The following is a 20,777-nucleotide window of genomic DNA, read 5'->3' as shown; positions in this document are numbered from 1 at the left end:
CGGCAGCAGTCAGTGGCACTACCGAATGGTCCATCGGCACGCCACGGGCCGGCCGGCTGCATGGGCGGATTGTGGCGATTCGCGGCGAAAAGGTGCCTCTCTATGCAGCGGGCTAGGTCATCTTGTCATACTATTTTCAACATGCTGTTGCGATCGCAAACGCGTGCCTGTGGCTTGCGCGCGGGCGCGAAGCCTTTCGGCTGCGCAGCGCTGTCACAAGTCGCGACCCCGACGCGTCTGGCAGCGCGCTCCAAAATCACGCGTATTCACGCGACGAGACCTAGTCGATCCACTGAAACATCAGGTGGCTATCAGAATAGCCGGGCGAGCCACCTGTGCGTTGAGCTGAACAAGGAGTTCCGTGCATGCGCAAGCCTGGACGAGCTCAAGTCTGCCTACGAAAGCGGGTCCTCGCATATGGACTCTGTGAACGTTGCGACGCTGTGGTACCAAATTGTCGTCTTCGCGAAGCCCCACAACTTCACCGCATGCCAGCAATTTGCGCGGAGTCTGCTCGGGAAGACGCTCGCGTTTGTACCTACGATGGAGCTGCGGCCGCTAGCGAATGTGCTGTACGCGATGGGTGAGCTGGCGTGTGGGCGGCGGGGGTGCCCCTGGCGGGGGGTTAACCCTGGCGGGGGTGGGGAGTTGGCGCAATGGGAGCGGGTGCTTAATTTGGAGCAGGCGTGGCGGGCTGCGGGGCCTGCATATGCACCGTCTGGGCATGGGGTTGATACAGGCGCTAGGGAGCTTGATGTCGACTGGTTGCCATCCCTTCTCGACCGAAGTGCCTTTATTTCGTTGTTCCCCTACTGTCCCTGCCGTGCAGGCAAGCTTCGGCTGGACCTGGCGTCAGAGCCCACAGGCCCCTACCTCACGTCGCACGTGGAGGAGCGCGTTGCAGAGCTGCTGGATAAGGAGGGCTTCCACAACGAAAAGGACATCGGGCAACTGTGGTACGGCCTGGCCCTGTGCAAATACAAGTGGGACAGCGGGTTGCTGACGCGACTGGCTGCCGGCACCATTGAGGAAATGGAGGCGTGGGAGGGATTGGCGGGCGCCGGCGATGCTCTCGCCAACATGGCACAGCTAGCGGAGTCGATCTCCCTTACACCCCAGCAGAAGGCCGAGCTGGTGCGAGCCATCGGCGTGCTGACAGACCGTGTCGACGAAGAGCGGAAGTGCTTTCAAGCTCTGACGGGCATGGCGTGGGCCACTCAGCGCCTGCAGCTGCCCATGCCGAAGCAGCTGCTGCGCCGCCAAGTCAACCTGCTTCTCGCAGCCCCCAGGCCAATCAATTCCGATCGCAGCACGCGTGCGCACTTCTCGCACTTCTTCAGGCACTGCGCCAAGCTGGGGCTCACGCCCGACTCCCCAGCGGAGGCGCAGGCCTGGTTTGACGTGCTGAACGACGCCGGGCCTGCGGAGTGGAATGTGGACGAAATTCGGTGGGGGCTTGGGACGCTGGTGTCATGCAACACCTACTCGCCCTCGCCCGAGGCAAAGCAGATGGTTCAGCGGGCCGCGGCCTCCAAGGGCGTGCGGTCCGCGGCGGACGTGCGTGTGCTACTAGAACTGTCCGAGGCGTGGGGCATTGCGCTGCCGGTAGAGGTGCGCGCTCGTTTAGTGCGCATTCGTGGCAGCGGCGGTCCCAAGCCGTAGCGAATTGTGTCAGGGGGCTGTGATAAAGGCAGATGCAGTATACCGGTAGCATGCACAGATGCACTGCCCCGCTGATGCCTCATTGATACGGTAGCAATCGGTATTTGACATGCCGTCTAGTTGTGGCTGCAGGGGCTAGCAGGGGATAAAAGCTAGGGTAGAAGAGATTGCGGTTGCAAGTGTGGATGGAAGGGAAGAAAACGTCGGATGGTGTTTGCAAGGGGTGTTGAAATGGCAGTGGCAAAAGTGAGCACCGAGGAGCAGCTTAATGAGCGGTGCTGCGGTGTTCTGCGGTGTTCGCGTGTGGGGCGGGTCGCTTGCACATGCGAGGCAGTGGGTACAGAAGCGCATGCTGGGCCGCTTTGAGCCGAGTACGGTAATAGGCGTTTGGCCGCCGCGTGCCGTTTTAGTTTGTGGCCACGGGTCTTGAATGTGGTGAATTCATGGGCTTACGTGTTTGTGACATCTCAAGGGCCTGGTATGCATGTCGTGGATCTCCCCATGCACAGTACGTGTGAGGACAGTGGTGTTGTCACTGTTGTGTGACGGGGTTTGGTGCTGTTGCTTCGACTGGTAGATATTGTTGCGGGCAATAGATGGCAGGCGCAACACTTCTAGACAGCGCTGCCCGAGGTCCGCTGCACGCTGCGGTAGTATGCGCCTGTGTGGTGGTACCGTGTGCATGGGGCGAGTGAAGGAGCTCTGTTTCATATTGCAAGTTTGCTGGCTCCATCACTGCTTTCCGTCCTCTCCGTCTTCAGCTGACATTGCAGCATAACTACCCCGCGCTGGTGCTTGCGCTACCATAACAGATTAACGTCACTGGCTCCCTGGCCATTGCGTGCCCGTCGCAACGTACCTTACACGTGTCCTGAAGTTCCCAACACTGCCCACATGCCTGCTCCGTCCCCCGTCGGCCCACCACTCCTCCAGTAATACCACACAGTCAGGCCGCTGCTTCCACCTCGCCTCCTCCTCTCACACACGGCCTCGACCTCCCAGCCAGGCCCCCGCTGCCTGCCTGCTGCCTGCCTCGCGCCTCACAGCTCTCGCAGCACGGTGTTGGGCCGGAGGTAGTCAAGCAGGCTGTTGTCGGCGTCCGTGCCGAAGCGCCAGCCCTCCCAAGCGGGTCCCACTCCAGGAAAAAGCGTGTCCCCAGGGAGGCGCCCACGGGATGGCACCAAAACCCCTTGGTAGATTGTCCTTCAAGGAAGCCGCCACGTCTACGTCCGGGGGGTGCGTTTCCCCAGCCAAACCCGCACGCCGAGGAGGCCAGGAGACGTCGCCCCGAGAAAAATGCAGAGCGGGATACAGACTCCGCCACTTAATGTATATGTTACATGCAATCTGTTGGAGCAATAGCGCTTGACAGCAGGCTAAAACGTGCTCGTCGAGGCTCAAGTCGCGAAATTGACCGAAGCCAACATCCTACATAGGCGTTGTTTTCGGGCTTTATCGATTGCCGTCAACACAGATATATGCATAGGTGTAGTTAGGCTACTGTCTGGCCTGGTATGGCGTGTCCTGGCGAACGCGACATTTAGATGTTCGAGGTCGGCCCCGGCTCGATTCAATGCCCCCGGGTTACTCTAATGACCTTATATGTGATATAAGATGCTATAGGAAAGGTATTGGGCTGGGGACACGACCGGCCCGCAGGGCCGTGCGCGAGTGGGACCCGCTTGAGCCCTCCGGCAGCACCTCCTTCTTGCGTCCGCGCACCAGCGCGCCCAGCGCCGCCTCCCGCGCCTGCGCCTCGGTGCGGATGTTGTTGGTGGACTGGGGAACTTTAATAAGGAGCAGGCGTGGCAGGGCACACGGGTATGACGCCGGTCAGGGAAAGGGGTCATACGGCATGGGCTGTAACATGCACATACGTGGCTGTACAAAGTTGCCCTCCCGGCGAGTGGGGTTCTGGGCACGGTATTATGTACATACTATATACACCCGAAATACCTTGTCTGCGACCGATTTGGTGATGTCGCCGTCAACATGCTCTACAAGTTCGCGCAGACAGCTTGCTTTTACGCCAAACTAGTTTGCCGTCGACTATGCTATATCTCATAAGACTGCTTTGAGGGTCCGGGGCTTGAAAGTGCGACTCTGGCGAAAGCATGCCTCGCGAAATGTGCCGACAGCCACCCTCGCAAAACGCGATGGGAGCTAAACTTTAGCACCCTTATACGTCATATAATTCAATTCCTGAAAGAGGGACGCTAAATCTACGCGAGCGCGTAGAAACACGTGTGGACACGTTCTTGCCCCTCTCCAGACCGGCGTCATACCCGTGTGGTGGCAGGGTGCGGGGCCTGCATGTGCACCGCCTGGGGGCGGGGTTGATACAGGCGCTAGGGAGCTTGATGTTGACTGGTTGCCATCATCCCTTACTGACCGAAGTGCCTTTATTCCCCTGTTCGCCTACTGCCCCTGGCCCCGTGCAGGCAATCAAGCTTCGGCTGGACCTGGCGTCAGAGCCCATGGGCCCCTACTTCACCTCGCATGTGGAGGAGCGTGTTGCAGAGCTGCTGGATAAGGAGGGCTTCCACAACGAAAATGATATCGGGCAGCTGTGGTACGGCCTGGCCCTGTGCAAATACAAGTGGGACTCTGCGTTGCTGACGCGCCTGGCTGCCGGCACCGTTGGGGGCCTTTCCGAGCGGGAGCTCCTGACTAGCGCTAGTAGCACGCTCGCCAACATGGCACAGCAGTCGGAGTCCATCTCCCTCACAGACCAGCATAAGGCAGAGCTGGCGCGGGCGATTGCCATACTGACAGATCGCGTTGCGGATGACTTGCGGAGCACCAAGTCACTTGCCGGTATGACGTGGGCCACACGTACGTGCATTCGAGCTGCCCGTGCCTCAGTCACTGCTGCGGCGGCAAGCCAAGCTGGTGCTGGCTTCCCCCAGGCCGTTTCCAGAGCTCGCATCACCTCGCACGGTTTTCGGGTATTGTCTCAGAGACCTCAGCAAACTCGGCGTCAAGCCCGAGACGCCGGCAGAGGCGCAGGCTTGGTTTGAACTGCTGAACGACATCGCGCCCACGAAGTGGACATTGGAAGAGGTGCGAGTGGGGCTCGGAACGTTGGCGTCATGCAACACCTACTCGCCCTCGCCCGAGGCAAAGCAGATGGTGCTGGATGCCGCGGCCTCCAAGGGCGTGCGGTCCGCGGCGGACGCGGGCGTGCTGCTGCAGCTGTCCGAGGCGTGGGGCATTGCGCTGCCGGCAGAGGTGCGCGCTCGTTTAGTGCGCATGCGTGGCAGCGGCGGCCCCAAGCCGTAGCTACTTACGCTGGGCTGTGTCGCGAGGCTGTGAGCAAGGCAGATGCAGTATACCGGTAGCATGCACAGATGCACTGCCCCGTTGCCTCATTGATACGGTAGCATACGGTGTGGCTGCAGGGGCTAGCGGGGGATGAAAGCTAGGGCAGAGGGGATTGCGGTTGCAAGTGTGGTTGGAAGGGAAGAAACGTCGGATGGTGTTTGCAAGGGGTGTTGAGATGGCAGTGTATGTTAAAAGTGAGCACCGAGGAGCAGCTGAAGGAGCTGTGTTTGCATGTGGGGCGGGTCGCTTGCGCATGCGAGGCGGTGGGTACAGTAGCGCATGCTGGGCTGCTTTGAGCAGAGTACGTTAATAGCCGTTCGGCCACCGCGTGCCGCGCGTGCCGCTGTGTGGCCGCGGCCCACGGCCGTAGGCATGGCCGTGCCCCTCAGGGAATGTGGTGAGGTCATGGGCTTATTACGTGCGTGTTTGTGACATCTGAAGGGCTTGATATGCATGTCGTGGATCTCCCCATGCACAGTACGTGTGAGGACAGTGGTGTTGTCACTGTTGTGTTAAGGGGTTTTGGTGCTGTTGCTTCGACTGGTAGATACTGTTGCGGCAGTAGTTCTAAAGGCGCAACACCACAAGACAGCGCTGCCCGAGGTCCGCTGCACGCTAGCTGCGGTAGCATGCGCCTGTGTGGTGGTACCATATGCATACATGAGGCGAGTGAAGGAGCTCTGTTTCGCATTGCAAGTTTGCTGGCTCAATCATTGCTTTCCATCCTCTCCGTCTTCAGCTGGCATTGCGCCATAGCTACCCCGGCCTGCCCGGGCTTATGCTTGCGCTACCATCACGGATTAACGGTATACTGCATCTTCCGGTCTCACAGCCTTGCGACACAGCCCGGCGTATGCACCTACGGCTTGGGACCGCCGCTGCCACGCATGCGCACCAAGCGGGCGCACACCTCTGCCGGCAGCGCAATGCCCCACGCCTCGGACAGCTGCAGCAGCACGCCCGCGTCCGCCGCGGATCGCACGCCCTTGGAGGCCGCGGCATCCAGCACCATCTGCTTCACCTCGGGCGAGGGCGAGAACTTGTCGATCGTCGCCAACGTCCCGAGCCCCCACCGAATTTCCTCAACCTTCCACTCCGCAGGCCCGGCGTCCTTTAGCAGTTCAAACCAGTCCTGCGCCTCCGCCGGCGTCTCGGGCTTGGCGCCGAGCTTGGAGCAGTTCTCAAGGAAACGGGAGACAAGCGAACGGCGGACAGAGAGCGGCCTGGGGGCCGCTAGAAGCAGGTTCACCTGGCGCCGCAGCTGCGGCTTCGGCACGGCTAGCTGCAGGCTGCGGGTGGCCCACACCGTTCCAGACAGCGCGTGGAAGTCCCTCCGCTCCAGGTCGACGCGATCCGTCAGCGCGCCTATGACGCCAACGAGGTCCTGCTTTTGCTGGTCTGTCAGGGTGATGGACTCCGCGAGCTGCGCCATGTTGGCGAGGGTATCGCCAGCGCCCGTCATGCTCTCCCACGCCTCCATTTCACCAATGGTGCCGGCAACCAGGCGTGTCAGCAGCTCGCTGTCCCACTGGAATTTGCACAGGGCCAGGCCGTACCATAGCTGCGTCAGATCAAGCTCGTTGCCAAAGCCCTTTCTATCCAGCAGCTCCCCCAAGCGCGACTCGATATGTTCCGTCAGGTGGGGACCAAGCTGTTCCTTTGAGAGCTCCAGGCGCAGCTTCCCTGCAAGCAGGGACAGTGATGCCATCTGTGCAGGTTATGGTCTTCCAAGTCCCTCATGTAACACAGGGCGCATTGGGGTGAACAAAGACACGACGCACGCATGCGTTCCCCCTGTAAACCAAAGTGTGCTTGCGTGCGCCCGCTCACCCATGGAGTACAGGACATTTGCCAGCTGCCGCAGCTCCATGACAGGCGTAAACGCGAGCGTCTTGCCGAGCACCCGCCGTGCAAGCTGCTGGCATTGCATTGTGCGCTTGGCGTCCGTGGCGACAATTGTAAGCTGGATCCAGAAAGTGGCCACATTAACGGCATTCATATCCGCTGCCCGAGTCTGGTAAAGGATTTCCAGGTCCGTGAGCCCGCGGGTGAAACGGATTTCTTTGTTGAGCTCGATATGCACTGCGCTTGCCCTATCCTCTGCATACAATCCTCGTGTTGCAATTGATTTTGCAGCGGAGCGCGGCCGGGCGACTCGTGACAGCGGTGGGCAGCTGAAGGGCTTCGCGCCCACGCGCGGGGCCCAGGTGCGCATTTGGGCTTGCAGCAGCATGTTGTAAATAATATGACAAGATGATCTAGCCCGCTGCATAGAGAGGCACCGTTCCGCCGCGAATCGCCACAATCCGCCCATGCAGCCAGCCGGCCGTGAAATGCACGGCCAGCTTGGCCAGCCATCCGTCTAGCGAAGTGCCACTGGCTGCTGCTGCTTCTCCCTTGCCTCGCTGTGTGCTTTCCCAAGCTTTTCGGTCCATGGCAAACCTGAAGACAGGCGTCCTTGCCAGTCTCGAGGACAGCAACATCTGTCTTGAGCATGCCTTCTCCTCCACAGCCCCAGGAACCCCTGACCAGTCCCGCCCTCCTTTCTGAGGTTCCCACCACCAATGCACGCATGCCTGCTTCTGCGGCTCTGCCCCCACTTACCCCCTCCACACACGCCGGGATATCGATCCACCAGCCCCTTCACTGTTGCGCCTGCTGCCGCCGGCGGGATACTAATGGCAGAGCGCGTAGTGGAGTCTTAGGTAGGCTTGCTACATCTCCATAGAAACTCGCCTCATGCATGTCACCGCTTACTGCCGCATACTATTGCAGCGTGCAGCGGACCCCACGCAGCTCCCCCTACGGCATTCCACTCACTCGCCATCTTGCCCGGATTTATTTACCAGTTGAAGCAATCATTCGCACCGCCACGTCACAGATGACCGCACCACCGCCGGCCGCCTCTCACACACTGGATTAACCCGCGACAGGCATGCCAAGCCCACAATGCCTTCACATGCACACAATGTCGCTGCCTCCGTGACGCCGCTGGCCCCAGCCGCGTGTAACTTAAGATCCGTTTATGGCGCTACATCCCTGGCGCTCTGCTGATAGCAACCCGCACGTGGCTGCTGCACGCACATGACCTACCGTACCCCACTAGTAGGGCCATGAGCCATCATCACGCACTGGGCTTGGAGCGGTGTCTACGACCTACCGTCTCTGTTGTGCTCTCATGCTGCTCTCTTCCTTGACGCTGCTCTTCATGACCGTGCCGCTGCCTTGCCACCCTTGCCACCACCCTCAAGAGCCACGAACCTGACTGCTTTGTGGCTTTGTGCGCATCCCTTCAGGAGGCCCAGTTGCTGCGTCTCTACTGCCGTGCGCGCATACATCCCGAGGACAACAATCCAAGCCGTGCTAGATAAGCAACCTTCCGATGTCAAAAACACACAGGGTGAAGTAAACCCATGACCGCATCACACATTCCCAAGGGGCACGGTCCACGGGACGGGCCATGCCGTACTCGGCCCAAAGCGGCGCAGCATGCGCTACTGCAACCACTTTCTTGCATGTGCAAGCGACCCGCCCCAGACGCGAACGCCGCTCTTCATGCTGCTCAGTGCAACTTTGTGCCACTGCATGCGCTTGCAGCAACCCTTCATTGCAACCACACTTGCAATCACAATCCCCACTACCCTAGCTTGTATCCCCCGCTCGCCCCTGCAGACACAACCAGGCGGCCTGCCATGCATGTTACCGTGGCTATGAGGCAGCGGGGCACTACATGCTCTACTGCATCTTCCTTCCTCACAGCCTCGCGACACAGCCCGGCGTATGCACCTACGGCTTGGGACCGCCGCTGCCACGCATGCGCACTAAACGAGCGCGCACCTCTGCCGGCAGCGCAATGCCCCACGCCTCGGACAGCTGCAGCAGCACGCCCGCGTCCGCCGCGGACCGCACGCCCTTGGAGGCCGCGGCATCCAGCACCATCTGCTTTGCCTCGGGCGAGGGCGAGTAGGTGTTGCATGACGCCAACGTTCCGAGCCCCACTCGCACCTCTTCCAATGTCCACTGTGTTGGCGTGATGTCGCGCAGCATCTCGAACCAAGCCTGCGCCTCCGCCGGCGTCTCGGGCTTGGCGCCGAGTTTGCTGAGGTCTCTGAGACAATGCCCCAAACCTGTACGAGGTGATTTGAGGTCCGTAAATGGCCTGGGTGCCTCCAGCAGCAGTTTGACTTGGCGCCGGAGCAGCGACTGAGGCACGGGCAGCTCGAATGCGAGTGAAGCCCACGCCATGCCGGCAAGTGCCTTGACGCTCTGCGGCTCCTCCTCGACGCGATCCATGAGCACGCCTACCGCCCGCGCCAGCTCCTCCTTCTGCTGGTTTGTAATAGAGATGGACTCCGCGAGCTGCGCCATGTTGGCGAGTACGTCACCGGTGCCCATCAAATGCTCCCGCTCATCCAGAACCTCAATGGTGCCGGCAGCCAGGCGCGTCAGCAACGCACTGTCCCACTCGTATTTGCACAGGGCCAGGCCGTACCACAGCTGCCCGATATCCTTTTCGTTGTGGAAGCCCTCCTTATCCAGCAGCTCTGCAACACGCTCCTCCACATGCGAGGTGAGGTAGGGGCCCATGGGCTCTGACGCCAGGTCCAGCCGAAGCTTGCCTGCACGGGGGCAGGGGCAGTAGGCGAACAGGGAAATAAAGGCACTTCGGTCAGTAAGGGATGATGGCAACCAGTCGACATCAAGCTCCCTAGCGCCTGTATCAACCCCACGCCCAGACGGTGCATACGCAGGCCCCCCAGCCACACCTGCTACCGGTATCGGTACAGGAAGCACCCTCCCACGTTCGGCCCCGCGCCCACGTCGCGCCCAATGCTCCAGCTTACCCATTGCGTATATCACATTCGAAAGTGGCCGCAGCTCCATCGTAGGCACAAACGCGAGTGTCTTGCTGAGCAGACTCCGCGCGAACTGCTGGCATGCGGCGAAGTTAGTGGAGGGCTTCGCGAAGACGACAAGTTGGTACCATAGCGTCGCCAGATTCACAGAGTCCATATGCGAGGATCCGCTTTCGTAGGCAGACTTGAGCTCGTCCAGGCTTGCGCATGCACGGAACTCCTTGTTCAGCTCAACGCATAGGTAGCTTGCCCGGCTATCATAGCCACCTGATATTTCAGTGGAACTTCTAGGCCTCGTTGCATGCGTGACTGTGTAGCGTGCTGCCGGGCGCGCTGAGGCGACCCCAAAGGACAGCGCTGCGCAGCCGAAAGGCTTCGCGCCCGCGCGCGAGGCACAGGCATGCGTTTGCGATCGCAGCAGCATAATATGATTGCTATGGGACAAGACCTAAGCCGCTGCATAGCGAGGCACGTCCGCGAATCGCCACAATCCGCCCGTGCAGCCGGCCGGCAGTGAAATCCACGGCGTGCCACCGGCGGACTGGCTAAGGAAGTACCCCTAGCTGCTGCTATGTGCATCCCCAAGCTTATCAGCTCAACACCCGAGTACCGCAAACCCTTCACAAACATTATCTGTCAGTCAGTCTGTGGCAGGCACACGAGTGCTGCGCCTCCTTCACAAACCGTACACCACTTGCAGTCCTGCAAGTGCGGCCTGCCTCCACTAGCCCCGCCCTGCCTCCTGAGCCCATCACCTCCCATGCACATATACCAGTTTTCGCTCCCACTCATTCCTTCCACACACGGCTGTGACATCAGCCCATCTGCCCCCTGCACTGTTTCCCCTGCTGCCGCCACCGCCACCCCCGACACCGCCGCCGCGCGACCAGACGCTACACCGCCCTCGCCAGCCCCGCCACCCTGCCCCCCGCCCCCGCCTCCTCCACCCCCACCCCCTCCACCTCCCCCGACCGCCACGCCGCCTCCCTGCGCGCCTGCGCCTCCAGCCTCCTGGCCCTGTCCGGGTTACCCCGCCAGCCCCAGCCCCACAAGGCGTCACTGGCGGAGTCCACGCCCTGCCGCAGCTCGGCGCTGCTGTCCTGCCCAAGCGCCACCAGCGCCAGCCCGCTCACACACAGCGGGCCCGGCGGCTTCAGCTCCAGGTTGTACACGGCCCCGTACGGCACCTGGCGGCGGATGGAGGCACCGGCGGGTGTCCGTACACTTGGATGTGTGTCCTCAAGGGAAACAGAACGAGTGCATGTTGCGTGTGCAATGTGTACGGTATGTGTGTGTGGTGGACGTGTATTCACTGTGTGTGCATGTGCCGGCGCCCGTGTTGGTTTGTGCGGGTGGAAAGGAGCGCACCCGTGCATGCGGACGCACGCCCACCTGCTCTGCACGCAGCCTCCGCACGGGCGCCAGCTCCCTCGGCAGCCGCCACACGCCGCCCACCCGCACTGGGTGGTCGGGCGTCACCAACAGGCTGCCACCGCCGCCACCACCACCACCCGTGCCTCCCTCAGCATCGCCGTCCATGACGTCGCCGCCACCGGTTCCGCCACCGGTCCCGCCAGCGGTGACGCCCCCGGGGCCGCCGCCGCAAAGGGGTGTGGGCAGCTCACACAACTCCATGCCCATCACGGGGCACACGGGGTCCACGGTCACAAGCACCACAGTGCTCACGCCGCCGTCAGCGGTCAGGATGCGGTCGCCCGGCCGCAGCGCCGCCACGCGCCGAGGCACCGCCGCCGCCGCCGTCGCCGTCGCCGCCACTACCGGTGTTGCTGCTGCTGCTGCTGCTAGCCTGGGCGGCGTGCAACCAACGCCTGCCGCGCCGACGGCCCCGCTGGCGGTGGCGGCGGCGTCATCAGCTGCTGCCAGCGCCAGAGCGGCTGCACCCACCGAGTGGACGTGGCGCCCGGCGCCGCGCCTTTTCTTCCCACCGCCACACACGCCGCCGCCGCCGCGGTCGCCGCCGCCAGCGGGGGCTGCCGCCACTGCGAGGCCCCGCGCCGCCTGGCACCGCGCCTTGCCGCGTGGGCGCCGTGCCGCCCGCCCCAGCAGCCCAGCAGCGGCCCGCACAACCCGGCTAGCACAGCTGTGGCTGTGGCTGTAGCTGTGGCCGTGGCTGTAGCGGCGCCACTGCTCAGCACGGCCGGCCGCCGCCGCCACCTTCCCATGCCCCCTCAGCTGCTCCCCGCTTCCCGCGGCCGTCTGCGGCGCCGCCTCCGGCGCCTCCACGCACCACACGACGCCGTCGCCGCCGAAGCAGATGCTGTTGGATCCCTCAACGATGTGGCTGCGCGTGCGCGTTGGGGGTGAGGACGTTGGGAGGGGTTGCAAAGATGGTACAGACATATATAGCGAGGTAGAAAGGGGGAAGGTAGAAAGGGGGAAGGTGGTGTTTGCAGCGTGCAGCAGGAGGGACACAGGGGTGCGTTTGTGTTTGTGTTTGTGTTTGTGATTACGTGATTGTGTGTGTGTGTGTGTGATTGTGTGTGTGTGTTAAAGAGCACAAGGAAAACGTTGCGCAAAGACAGTGTATGCGATGCAGCAAAGCGACGGTTTACGGATGTTACCTGAAGTTACCTCGCATACCTGCTGCGGTGAGCCGCCGGTCTTACCAACCGGAAATCGCGCAACCCCCGCTGCTCTAACCTCGAGGGGGGATTCGTGTCCACACGCTCTCAAGGGTGCAAACCCATGCATGTGCTCACGGTACCGTGAGGCCCAGGCACTCCTACGATTCCTAGCTCCTCGTCGCTACTCCTGGCCGCTAAGTCCAAGCTCCCGCCCAATCCTCGATGAAATTCTCACCTACGAGCGAATAAGAAAACAACAGAGCACAGGGCGGCAGCAGGGGAGTGTCACGAACAAGAGCGAAGGAACATGTTAGCGCGGCGGCGCGCGACGAGCAAGAGCAAACACGCAGCCCAGTCCCAGCCCAATTAACTATACTAGGGGTTGCGCGATTTGGGAAAGAGACGGAGTGTGTGTGTGTGTGTGTGATTGTATGTGTGTGTGTGTGTGTGTGTGTGTGTGTGTGTGTGTGTGTGTGTGTGTGTGTGTGTGTGTGTGTGTGTGTGTGTGTGTGTGTGTGTGTGTGTGCGTGTGTGTGTGTGTGCTTCTGTGTTTGGGGTGGGGCGCCCCATATGCGCCGGAGCCCAACGCGCGGGCATGCAGCGGCCCCCAGCCGACTCTAGCACCGTTCTTCCGTCGCTCACCTGTCGACCTGGGGCTTGATGACCTTCTCCACCATTTGCAGGAACAGCTCCCGCACGCGCGCGTTCATCTGCTCAATGCCGATGCCGTTGCGGATGCGGCCCAGAATCATGTCCTGTGGGGCCGGGTAGGCAGGCATGGGGGCGTCACGTCAGGAGACATGGTGACGTCAGGAGACGTGGGCAGGGAAAGCTCGGCAAATGACATGAACAGCAGCCGCCTAAGTCTCATTTTCACAGGTTGTGCAGGCCAGTAAAGGCAGTGAAGGCACTCGGTATGGAAGAGTGGGATATGCGCTGTGCGTGCGCGAGTGGCGGGCCAGACACAAAGCGAGGTGCGCCCCGCCCACCGCATAGCCGTCAAGAGCAGGCACAGCCACATACAGCCACACACAGCCACACACACATGCATTTGCGCATGCCCCTCCCCATCCAGCCTTCACCGCAGCCCCCACCACCCTGCCACCTAATTGCGCCTTCTCAACCCCATCCCTCCCTTCCTCCCCCACCCCACCCCAGCGCTACCTTGTCTGCCGGCATGGTGGCCTGCGCGGTGGCCACGTCCAGCGCCGCCACCTCCGCCCGCACCGCCGGAGTCACCTGGCTGGGCGAGAAGTCGTATTCGTGCTCGCGCACCCACATGCAGCGAATGAAGCCCTCCAGGGCAGCAGCGGAGCGGGCGGGCCTGTGTGCGTGTATGCGTGCGGTTGTGTGTGTGTGTGTGTGTGTGTGTGTGTGTGTGTGTGTGTGTGTGTGTGTGCGTGTGTGTGTGTGTGTGTGTGTGTGTGTGTTTGTGATGGTCAAGGTGCTCGCCTCCCCTCCCATCTGCGTTGCTCCGCGGTCCTTCCTCTCCTCCCGCTCCTAGCGCCTCATGCCTGGGGTTGATAATGCCGCTCTCTCCCACCCCTTCCCCCGCCTCACGTGATGTCCACCCCCAATTCCAGCGCCGTCAGTAGCTCGTACAGACACCACACCTGCAGCCGCCACAAATACACACACACGGGTATAATACACACACACGTACAAGTACACACATGCGGGCAAGACACGAATAGTTGTGACGCGTACAAAGTCAGGTGTTTCTGCATGGGATCGATAAGATTGCTCCGTGTTGAGTCGCCGTAACTGGGACCGCTGCGAACCCCGCCGCGCACCCGTGTGACCGCCAGCGGCTGTGGGAAGGGGTGCACCACCAGCGCCACCTGCCCGCTCAGCAACAGGTTGTCTCTCAGGTCCGACTCGCGAACACCCTGCCACTGGTTCTTGTGGAAGATGTCTGCGAGGTTGCGTGTGTAGTGTGTGTAGCGGAACGGTCAAAACAAATTTAGAGTATGTTGAGCCCCGCAAGGTGTAGACGTTGCAGCACTACTGCAAGGCGAGTGAGTGAAGCATAAGCGCGGATGATGGTCCCGGGAGGGCCGGGTCTTGCTTGTGCCCATTGCAATTGGCACGAGCGGGGTTGGTGTGTGCCCGAGCCCAAGACCGAAGGCGGCAGGCGCCATCCCCCTCCGCCTGTAGAGTATAGAAACCCCCGCCTGCATCAGAAACCCCCGCCGCCGCACCTATCCAGTAGTGCTTGCAGCCAGTGGTCTGGCCGTTGGTGGCGAGCGCGCCCGCGAACTCCAGGTACTGCGTGGCCCTGGCGGTGTGTGAGGCGTGCGTGTGTGCGCGCAGATGCATGAGGTGTCGTGACAAGGCGGAAACAGTACTTGGGGAAATGACCGCTGGCGCTTCAGGAGTCTAAGGGAGTGTGACCAGAGCTCAACCCAGCAAACCGTGGACACAATGAAATTCAACCCGTACACCCGCAGCAACCCATCCTCCGAACTGGCCACCGTGCCCTGCCCTGTGCCCTGCCCTGTGCCCTGCCCTGTGCCCTGCCCTGTGCCCTGCCCTGTGCTCCTCACCATGCATGGCTGGCAAAGGCGCGTGTGCTCACGTCCCCCGCCTCCGCCCCGTACGCGTCCTCGCCGGGCCGCAGGCGGGACTGCGCCTCCGGGCTCAGCAGCAGGTCGTGGTACGACATACCGTAGCCCTGAGCGCGCGTGTGAGAGAGTGTGTGTGTGTGTATGTATGTATGTGAGAGAGAGATACCGTTTGTGTGTGTGATACGTGTTTATGTGCGTATGCGTGTGTGTGTGTGTGTGTGTGTCTATGCGTGCGGTTGTGTGTGTGTGTGTGTGTGTGTGTGTGTGTGTGTGTGTGTGTGTGTGTGTGTGTGTGTGTGTGTGTGTGTGTGTGTGTGTGTGTGTGTGTGTGTGTGTGTGTGTGTGTGTGTCTATGCTTCTGCCCAAGCGAGCCCACACCCCTCCAGCCCTGTGTCCGCCCCCCCCCCCTTAGTCTCCAGGTCGCCCCCCCCCCCCCACACACACGCGCCTTGGTGGCTGGCAGCACGATGTTGGCGCACACCCAGGTGGTGGTGGCGTTGTAGATCTCGCCGGCCGGGCTCCACACGGGAGCACCGGACCGGCCGCCGCCAGGGAAGCAGCCCAGCCGCGGGCCCCGGGTGGTCTGCGGGAGGCGTGGCCGGCGGGCGAGTGCGTGCGTGCGTGTAAACCGTAAAATAGCGGATTCATGAAGTAAGTTGGGTCTACTTCATTCTTGCTGTTCACGGGATGGAATAGGAGGGCTGCAGCGCCGGCCCATCCGCCGCCGTTGTCGCCCCAGACCCCCACGCTCCCCTCCTCCCATCCCCGACCCCGCCGCTTCCCCCCTCCCGCCAATCCCTCACCGGATGCGCTCCATGCTTCTGCTCCGTCCGCAGGTCGTGCATCTGGGCGAATCGGTCCAGAAAGCCCAGACTCACGAACGCGCCCGTGCTAGACACCTCCCTGCGAGCCGCCACCACCGCCTCGCTTGGCACCCATGCCGCCGCCGCGTCGCCGTACAGCAGCGCCAGCTCACACGCGGACCGCCGCCGGTCGTTGTCGAGCCGGGCCCACAGGCCGCCGGGGTCGCCGCCGCCACAGGCACCGCGCACGCGCAGCACTGTGCCCCAGTCGGGCAGGCAGCGCCAGTGGGTGACCCAGGCAGCCGCCACGTCATCCGCCTCGCCCTGGGTCATGTCGGCGGGACAGGGGAGTTCCTGCGTGTCCAGGGTTAGTGCCAGTACGACGGCACGGCCCGGCGGCAGCCCCACCCCAAGCATCTGCACCGCCGCCGCCACCGCCTCCTCCTGGCCCTCGGCCGGGACCTCCACGTGTAACACCCGCGTCACGAGCAACGTGGCCCCGCCCGGCGGCGGCGGTGGCGGCGGCGGCGGCAGGGGCTCGGTGTTGGCGGCGCCGGTCCAGTCAATGGGGCGGAAGACGAGGGTGGCGGCGTGTGCGGCCTCCAGGAGCGTGTCGACTGAGGTACGGAACTCGGCGGTGACTGTGTGGGTGTGTGTGGGGGAGGAGGCAGGGGTTGGGCGTGTGGGTGCGGGCCGGGACGGGGGATTGGGGGAATGGGGTGTGGGTAGCTGGAACCGGTAAATGGGGCTTCACCCGGCATAGCCCAGAGGCAGCCGGGCACCCTTGTTGCAGACAGCCTACGCACGGGCTGACCTGCTTGATACCGCCGCCACAGCTCCGCCGCCCTCAGTCCACCGCCGCCGCGCCCTGCAGCGCCTCCCGCCGCCGCCGCCGCCGCCGCTGCCGCTGCCGCCTCCAGCAGGGCGGCCGGCGGCTCGGGCGCCGCGGCGACGGCCCGGGCGGCAGCGGCCACCGCCTGAGCCCGCAACTTCCAGGCGTGGTGGAAGGCGTGGCGGTGTTCCATGCTGACCTTCCAGTTCCCGGGGATGCCATACCTGTGTGTTTGTGCGTGTTCGCATGTGTGTGTGTATGTGTGTGTTCGTGTGTGTCCAGAAAGAACAAGGGGAAGGCGTGGGTTGCATGGGCCGGGTTGGACCATTCAAGCAGCGCACTCCCCATTCTGCCCCTCGCCATTGCCCTGTCTAGCGCCTTCCCGTCTCAGCTGCACCCTGCCGACTGCATCTCGCACTTCTCAGCCGCCCCCCGACCCACCCACCTGCCCATGTGTAACCAGTCCACAGCCAACAGGGGCACCAGGCCCCGTGACACCGCCGCATGCACCTGCCCCACACTCGCCGCTGACGTCAGGCACGGCGGCAGCAGCAGCACCCGCTGCGCCTGCTGCTCCGCCGCCGCCACCGCCGCCGCCGCACCCGCATCCGCAGCCATCTCCGTACCCGGCGTCGCCGCTTCAACGCCATCATTTTCATCGCCACCACCGCCGCTACCAGCAGCATCCCCGCCGCCGCTGGGGTCGTCCTGCACGACACGCGGCCAGCCTGTGCCCGTGAACAGCACCACCCGGCCTCCGGGCTTCGACGCCGCGGCGGCGGTGGCGGCCCCGGCGGCCGCGGTGGCGGCGGCTTCATCGCGGTGGCTCCAAGACGCGGGCGGCGAGCTGAATGTCTCAAGCTAAGAACGATGCATAAAAAGGGGGAAACGAAGAAGGGGCGGTGTGTGACTGTGTGTGTATGTGAATTGCGCCTGGACCACCGACGTCCCTTGTAACAACGACCTTACAAACGGCATGGCACAAACGTCTCTGTGCGGCTGAGCCGTACGATGGCGGTGATGCCAACACCGAAACACATACACACACGTGTCACGACGAAGTACGGCAGGCGGCGATTGACTCACCCATGCCCTCACGTCCGTGCCGTCTGGGGTGGGCAGGGGGATGTCGTACAGCGCCATGACGAGGCCGTACAGCCCCGTGGAGGGGCTGGGGTTTGGCACGAACACAAACACGGGGCCCTGCTTGGGCGCACCGGGGCCCTGCTTGGGCGCACCGCCGCCCTTGGACTCGGACTCGGCAGGCTGGGCTCCCGTGTTGCTCTCCGGCACCACCTCCTCCGCCTTCTTCTGTGACCTGCTCTCCTCCTTCTCTTTCTCCCCCACCTCCCCCTGCACCTTCTCGTTCTCCCCCACCTCCCCCTGCACCTTCTCGTTCTCCGCTGCTGTCTCCGCACTCAGCAGCGTGCAGCCCTTGAACTGCACAGAGGCAATCGGAGACAGCAGCAACCTCAGGTGCGTTCAATGCCGAACCCTCAACTCTCATCCCCCGGCCTCCGTCTCCCCTTCCTCCCCTCAGCCCCCGGCCCCCCGCCTCCCCCCCCCCGACCCCAGACCCACAAGGCAAGGCCACACCACCTCCACGCTCTGGTGGGGCTGGGTTCGCTCGGTTGGCTTGCTTTGGGTTCTGGATTGAACTACCCCAGGCCCCCCTCCCACCTAGTCGCACCTGAGAGAAGAATGCCTCCGCATAGCTCACGCCGCCAGCGGCCTCCAGCGCCGGCGCCACGATCAGCTCCGCCGCCCGCTGCATGCTCAGGCCTGCCGTGCCGCCGCTGAGGTGCAGCAGGCCCAAGTGGCAGCTCTCATCGCGCGCATCCGTGAGCTTGTGCGCGGACAGAAAGGTCGACAGCGACCTGGCGCCCACGAAGTAGCTATTGCTGCTACTGCTGCCTTCCACGGCCGCTGTAGCGTGCTCCCCCGCCGCTGACGCGGCAGCAGGCTGCTGCTGCTGCTGCTGTTGCTGCTGCTGCTGCTGTTGCTGCTGCTGCTGTTGCTGCTGCTGCTGCTGCTGCTGCTGCTGCTGCTGCTGCTGCTGTTGTTGCTGCTGCTGCTGTTGCTGCTGCTGTTGCTGTTGCTGCTGCTGTTGCTGCTGACGGCGGCTGCGCGCCGCCGACAGGACCCTCAGGTGCAGTCCCGCGCGGCCCCCCTTCCTTACGTCCTTCAGCTTTAGGTCGTACGCCATTGCCGCGTTCAGAGCAGTCGCTTCGCACACCATTCGGCGCTCGGCGTTGGTGAGGGAGGCCCACACGCCGCCGGCGTCGCTACCTCGATTCTCCTGCTCGGTGCCAGCAGCGGCCTTGTCGCCGGTGGTGCCGCCGCCGGCGGCTGGCGCCTGGGGGGCTTGCGCCTTGCTCAGGATCTCCCGCGTCTTCAGCACTGCGTCCCAGGCGGGGAAGCCGTGCCAGTCGCGGTGCCACACCTGCAGCCGCAGGGCGCACGAGGCAGGTGCGTGCGCCGTGCATGCATGCAAGCCATTGATTGACACCAGGCTTGTTGTGGCCTTTACTTCTTGATCAGGCACACAACCATTCCTCGCTTGTCTCTTGTTGATTTTAGGGTGAATGGCGAAAAGAAACCTCTCTCTCTCTCTCTCACACACACACACACACACACACACACACACACCTGCATCAGCTCAAACAGCTCCTCCCGCCCCTCTGCCGGCAGCTCGCCCGGGCAGCGGCTGCAGCTGGTCGGGTGGCCCTGCAGGCACATGGTGTGCCGCAGCTGCAACCGACCGCTGTAGTCTGACAGGGCAGAAGCAGCAGCGGCAGCAGCAGCAGCCTTTGCTGCCGCAGCACTTTCGTTGCCAGGCGCCTCCGGCGCCGCTTTTGTCACCACAGCGTCGCTGATAGCCGCCGGCGCCGGCGCCGCCGCTCCTCCTTCCGTCGAGGTGCAGGAGGCAGCAGCCTCCGGCGCCGCTGTCTCCCCCTTGATGCCCGCACTCGTGTTTGCGCCTGCATCCAGTGCCGCCTCCACAGCCGCGGGCTCCAGGTCGGATCCAGCCACTAACGGTGGTGACGTGGCGGGTAGAGGCGTTTGGCTGGCTGTGATGTCTTCCTCCTTGGGCGCCGGTAGGGCCTGCGGGTTTGAGACTTCAACTGGAGTCGTGATACATTCATTGGAGGCGTGTAGAGATTGCTCTCCGGGTGCGGGCTGCGTTACGCCATCCGGCGGAGTCTGGGCCGCGCGTGTGCTGTTCGCGCTGCTGCCGAGCGGCTGCGGTGCTGGGGACGGCGAGACGGGGGCCTTGCCGCCGTGCTGAGTGCTCGCGCCGCAGCCCATGCTGAGTTTAGGCGCACTGCTGCTATCAAGCCAGAGGCATTCACGCGAATGCGCAGTGACATGCACGCTGCGCCACTTGCTCGAGTTCAAACCTTCTTCAGGTGTGTATGAGATATTATAATACTCGGATCACTTCAACTGATGTATTGCTCGAAGTTCACTGCACGGGTGGGCTGTTTGTCGTTTGACCCACGCGCTCGCTAAAGCACAAGAATGAACCACTTCATCAGCTGACGGTGTGTTTATATAGCTTCGACAAAGCGATGGGGCAGTATATCACTACTCGAGGCCGAGCTGTGCCCTCCCCTGCTCGTGTGCGACATGCCACATCTGCGGCTTGGCCCCAATGCGACCGTCCGGCCCCCGAGTCGCGCTCCGAGCCCTTTCCAGCCCGATCTGCTGCCACCCAAATTGCTACCAAAGATGGATCTTCCCACCGCTTGAACCTCCACATGACGGTATGTGAAGCCAGTCACTACTAGTGACTGACCAAGACAAGGTGTCACGATTGAACGCAAGCGGGTCCCACTCCAGGAAAAAGCGTGTCCCCAGGGAGGCGCCCACGGGATGGCGCCAAAACCCCTTGGTAGATTGTCCTTCAAGGAAGCCGCCACGTCTACGTCCGGGGGGTGCGTTTCCCCAGCCAAACCCGCACGCCGAGGAGGCCAGGAGACGTCGCCCCGAGAAAAATGCAGAGCGGGATACAGACTCCGCCACTTAATATATATGTTACATGCAATCTGTTGGAGCAATAGCGCTTGACAGCAGGCTAAAACGTGCTCGTCGAGGCTCAAGTCGCGAAATTGACCGAAGCCAACATCCTACATAGGCGTTGTTTT

At 62.7% G+C, this 20,777-nt stretch overlaps 5 protein-coding genes across 5 annotated transcripts; 2 read left to right on the top strand and 3 right to left on the bottom strand.

Annotated features, from left to right (window-relative positions):
* The first annotated feature begins 151 nt into the window (after window positions 1-151).
* Window positions 152-2,394, top strand: CHLRE_07g322800v5 (uncharacterized protein). The gene is made up of 2 exons (XM_043063995.1): window positions 152-583; window positions 830-2,394. Exons 1-2 carry the CDS (start codon window positions 418-420, stop codon window positions 1,660-1,662), a joined length of 999 nt encoding a protein of 332 aa, XP_042922563.1. The 5' UTR covers window positions 152-417; the 3' UTR covers window positions 1,663-2,394.
* Window positions 2,395-3,631: 1,237 nt separating this feature from the next.
* Window positions 3,632-5,537, top strand: CHLRE_07g322750v5 (uncharacterized protein). The gene is made up of 2 exons (XM_043063994.1): window positions 3,632-4,486; window positions 4,623-5,537. Exons 1-2 carry the CDS (start codon window positions 4,140-4,142, stop codon window positions 4,942-4,944), a joined length of 669 nt encoding a protein of 222 aa, XP_042922562.1. The 5' UTR covers window positions 3,632-4,139; the 3' UTR covers window positions 4,945-5,537.
* A 12-nt stretch (window positions 5,538-5,549) lies between these two features.
* On the bottom strand, window positions 5,550-7,201 carry CHLRE_07g322700v5 (uncharacterized protein). The gene is made up of 2 exons (XM_001700813.2): window positions 6,817-7,201; window positions 5,550-6,669 (listed from the first exon to the last, which is right to left on the bottom strand). Exons 1-2 carry the CDS (start codon window positions 6,983-6,985, stop codon window positions 5,846-5,848), a joined length of 993 nt encoding a protein of 330 aa, XP_001700865.2. The 5' UTR covers window positions 6,986-7,201; the 3' UTR covers window positions 5,550-5,845.
* Window positions 7,202-7,399: 198 nt separating this feature from the next.
* On the bottom strand, window positions 7,400-10,251 carry CHLRE_07g322650v5 (uncharacterized protein). The gene is made up of 2 exons (XM_001700812.2): window positions 9,831-10,251; window positions 7,400-9,605 (listed from the first exon to the last, which is right to left on the bottom strand). The coding sequence occupies exons 1-2, from the start codon at window positions 9,997-9,999 to the stop codon at window positions 8,773-8,775; spliced, it is 1,002 nt and encodes a 333-aa protein (XP_001700864.1). The 5' UTR covers window positions 10,000-10,251; the 3' UTR covers window positions 7,400-8,772.
* A 128-nt stretch (window positions 10,252-10,379) lies between these two features.
* CHLRE_07g322600v5 (uncharacterized protein) lies at window positions 10,380-20,181 on the bottom strand. Its single transcript, XM_043063993.1, has 15 exons — window positions 19,279-20,181; window positions 18,320-19,072; window positions 17,716-18,069; window positions 17,075-17,490; window positions 16,612-16,853; window positions 15,798-16,438; window positions 15,443-15,577; window positions 14,974-15,101; window positions 14,629-14,705; window positions 14,221-14,342; window positions 13,988-14,040; window positions 13,592-13,751; window positions 13,070-13,182; window positions 11,235-12,144; window positions 10,380-11,029 (listed from the first exon to the last, which is right to left on the bottom strand). Exons 1-15 carry the CDS (start codon window positions 19,936-19,938, stop codon window positions 10,736-10,738), a joined length of 5,058 nt encoding a protein of 1,685 aa, XP_042922561.1. The 5' UTR covers window positions 19,939-20,181; the 3' UTR covers window positions 10,380-10,735.
* Between the last annotated feature and the right edge of the window lie 596 nt (window positions 20,182-20,777).

The sequence above is a fragment of the Chlamydomonas reinhardtii genome, chromosome 7 (genome assembly GCF_000002595.2).
Source record: "Chlamydomonas reinhardtii strain CC-503 cw92 mt+ chromosome 7, whole genome shotgun sequence".
NCBI classification, from domain to species: domain Eukaryota; kingdom Viridiplantae; phylum Chlorophyta; class Chlorophyceae; order Chlamydomonadales; family Chlamydomonadaceae; genus Chlamydomonas; species Chlamydomonas reinhardtii.
This window is presented reverse-complemented; position numbering and strand designations above follow the sequence as displayed.

Excerpts from the sequence above, each read along its gene's own strand:
- CHLRE_07g322800v5 (XM_043063995.1), top strand. The coding sequence starts at position 418 with ATGGACTCTGTGAACGTTGCGACGCTGTGGTACCAAATTGTCGTCTTC. Across the intron at positions 584-829 it reads GAATGTGCTGTACGCGATGG|GCAAGCTTCGGCTGGACCTG; the intron begins GTGAGCTGGCGT and ends CCTGCCGTGCAG.
- CHLRE_07g322750v5 (XM_043063994.1), top strand. The coding sequence starts at position 4,140 with ATGGGCCCCTACTTCACCTCGCATGTGGAGGAGCGTGTTGCAGAGCTG. Across the intron at positions 4,487-4,622 it reads AAGTCACTTGCCGGTATGAC|AGACCTCAGCAAACTCGGCG; the intron begins GTGGGCCACACG and ends GTATTGTCTCAG.
- CHLRE_07g322700v5 (XM_001700813.2), bottom strand. The coding sequence starts at position 6,985 with ATGAATGCCGTTAATGTGGCCACTTTCTGGATCCAGCTTACAATTGTC. Across the intron at positions 6,670-6,816 it reads AAATGTCCTGTACTCCATGG|GGAAGCTGCGCCTGGAGCTC; the intron begins GTGAGCGGGCGC and ends CCCTGCTTGCAG.
- CHLRE_07g322650v5 (XM_001700812.2), bottom strand. The coding sequence starts at position 9,999 with ATGGACTCTGTGAATCTGGCGACGCTATGGTACCAACTTGTCGTCTTC. Across the intron at positions 9,606-9,830 it reads GAATGTGATATACGCAATGG|GCAAGCTTCGGCTGGACCTG; the intron begins GTAAGCTGGAGC and ends GCCCCCGTGCAG.
- CHLRE_07g322600v5 (XM_043063993.1), bottom strand. The coding sequence starts at position 19,938 with ATGGGCTGCGGCGCGAGCACTCAGCACGGCGGCAAGGCCCCCGTCTCG. Across the intron at positions 15,102-15,442 it reads TCGTGCTGCCAGCCACCAAG|GGCTACGGTATGTCGTACCA; the intron begins GCGCGTGTGTGT and ends ACGCGCGCTCAG. Across the intron at positions 14,706-14,973 it reads GCCTTTGCCAGCCATGCATG|GGCCACGCAGTACCTGGAGT; the intron begins GTGAGGAGCACA and ends ACACACCGCCAG.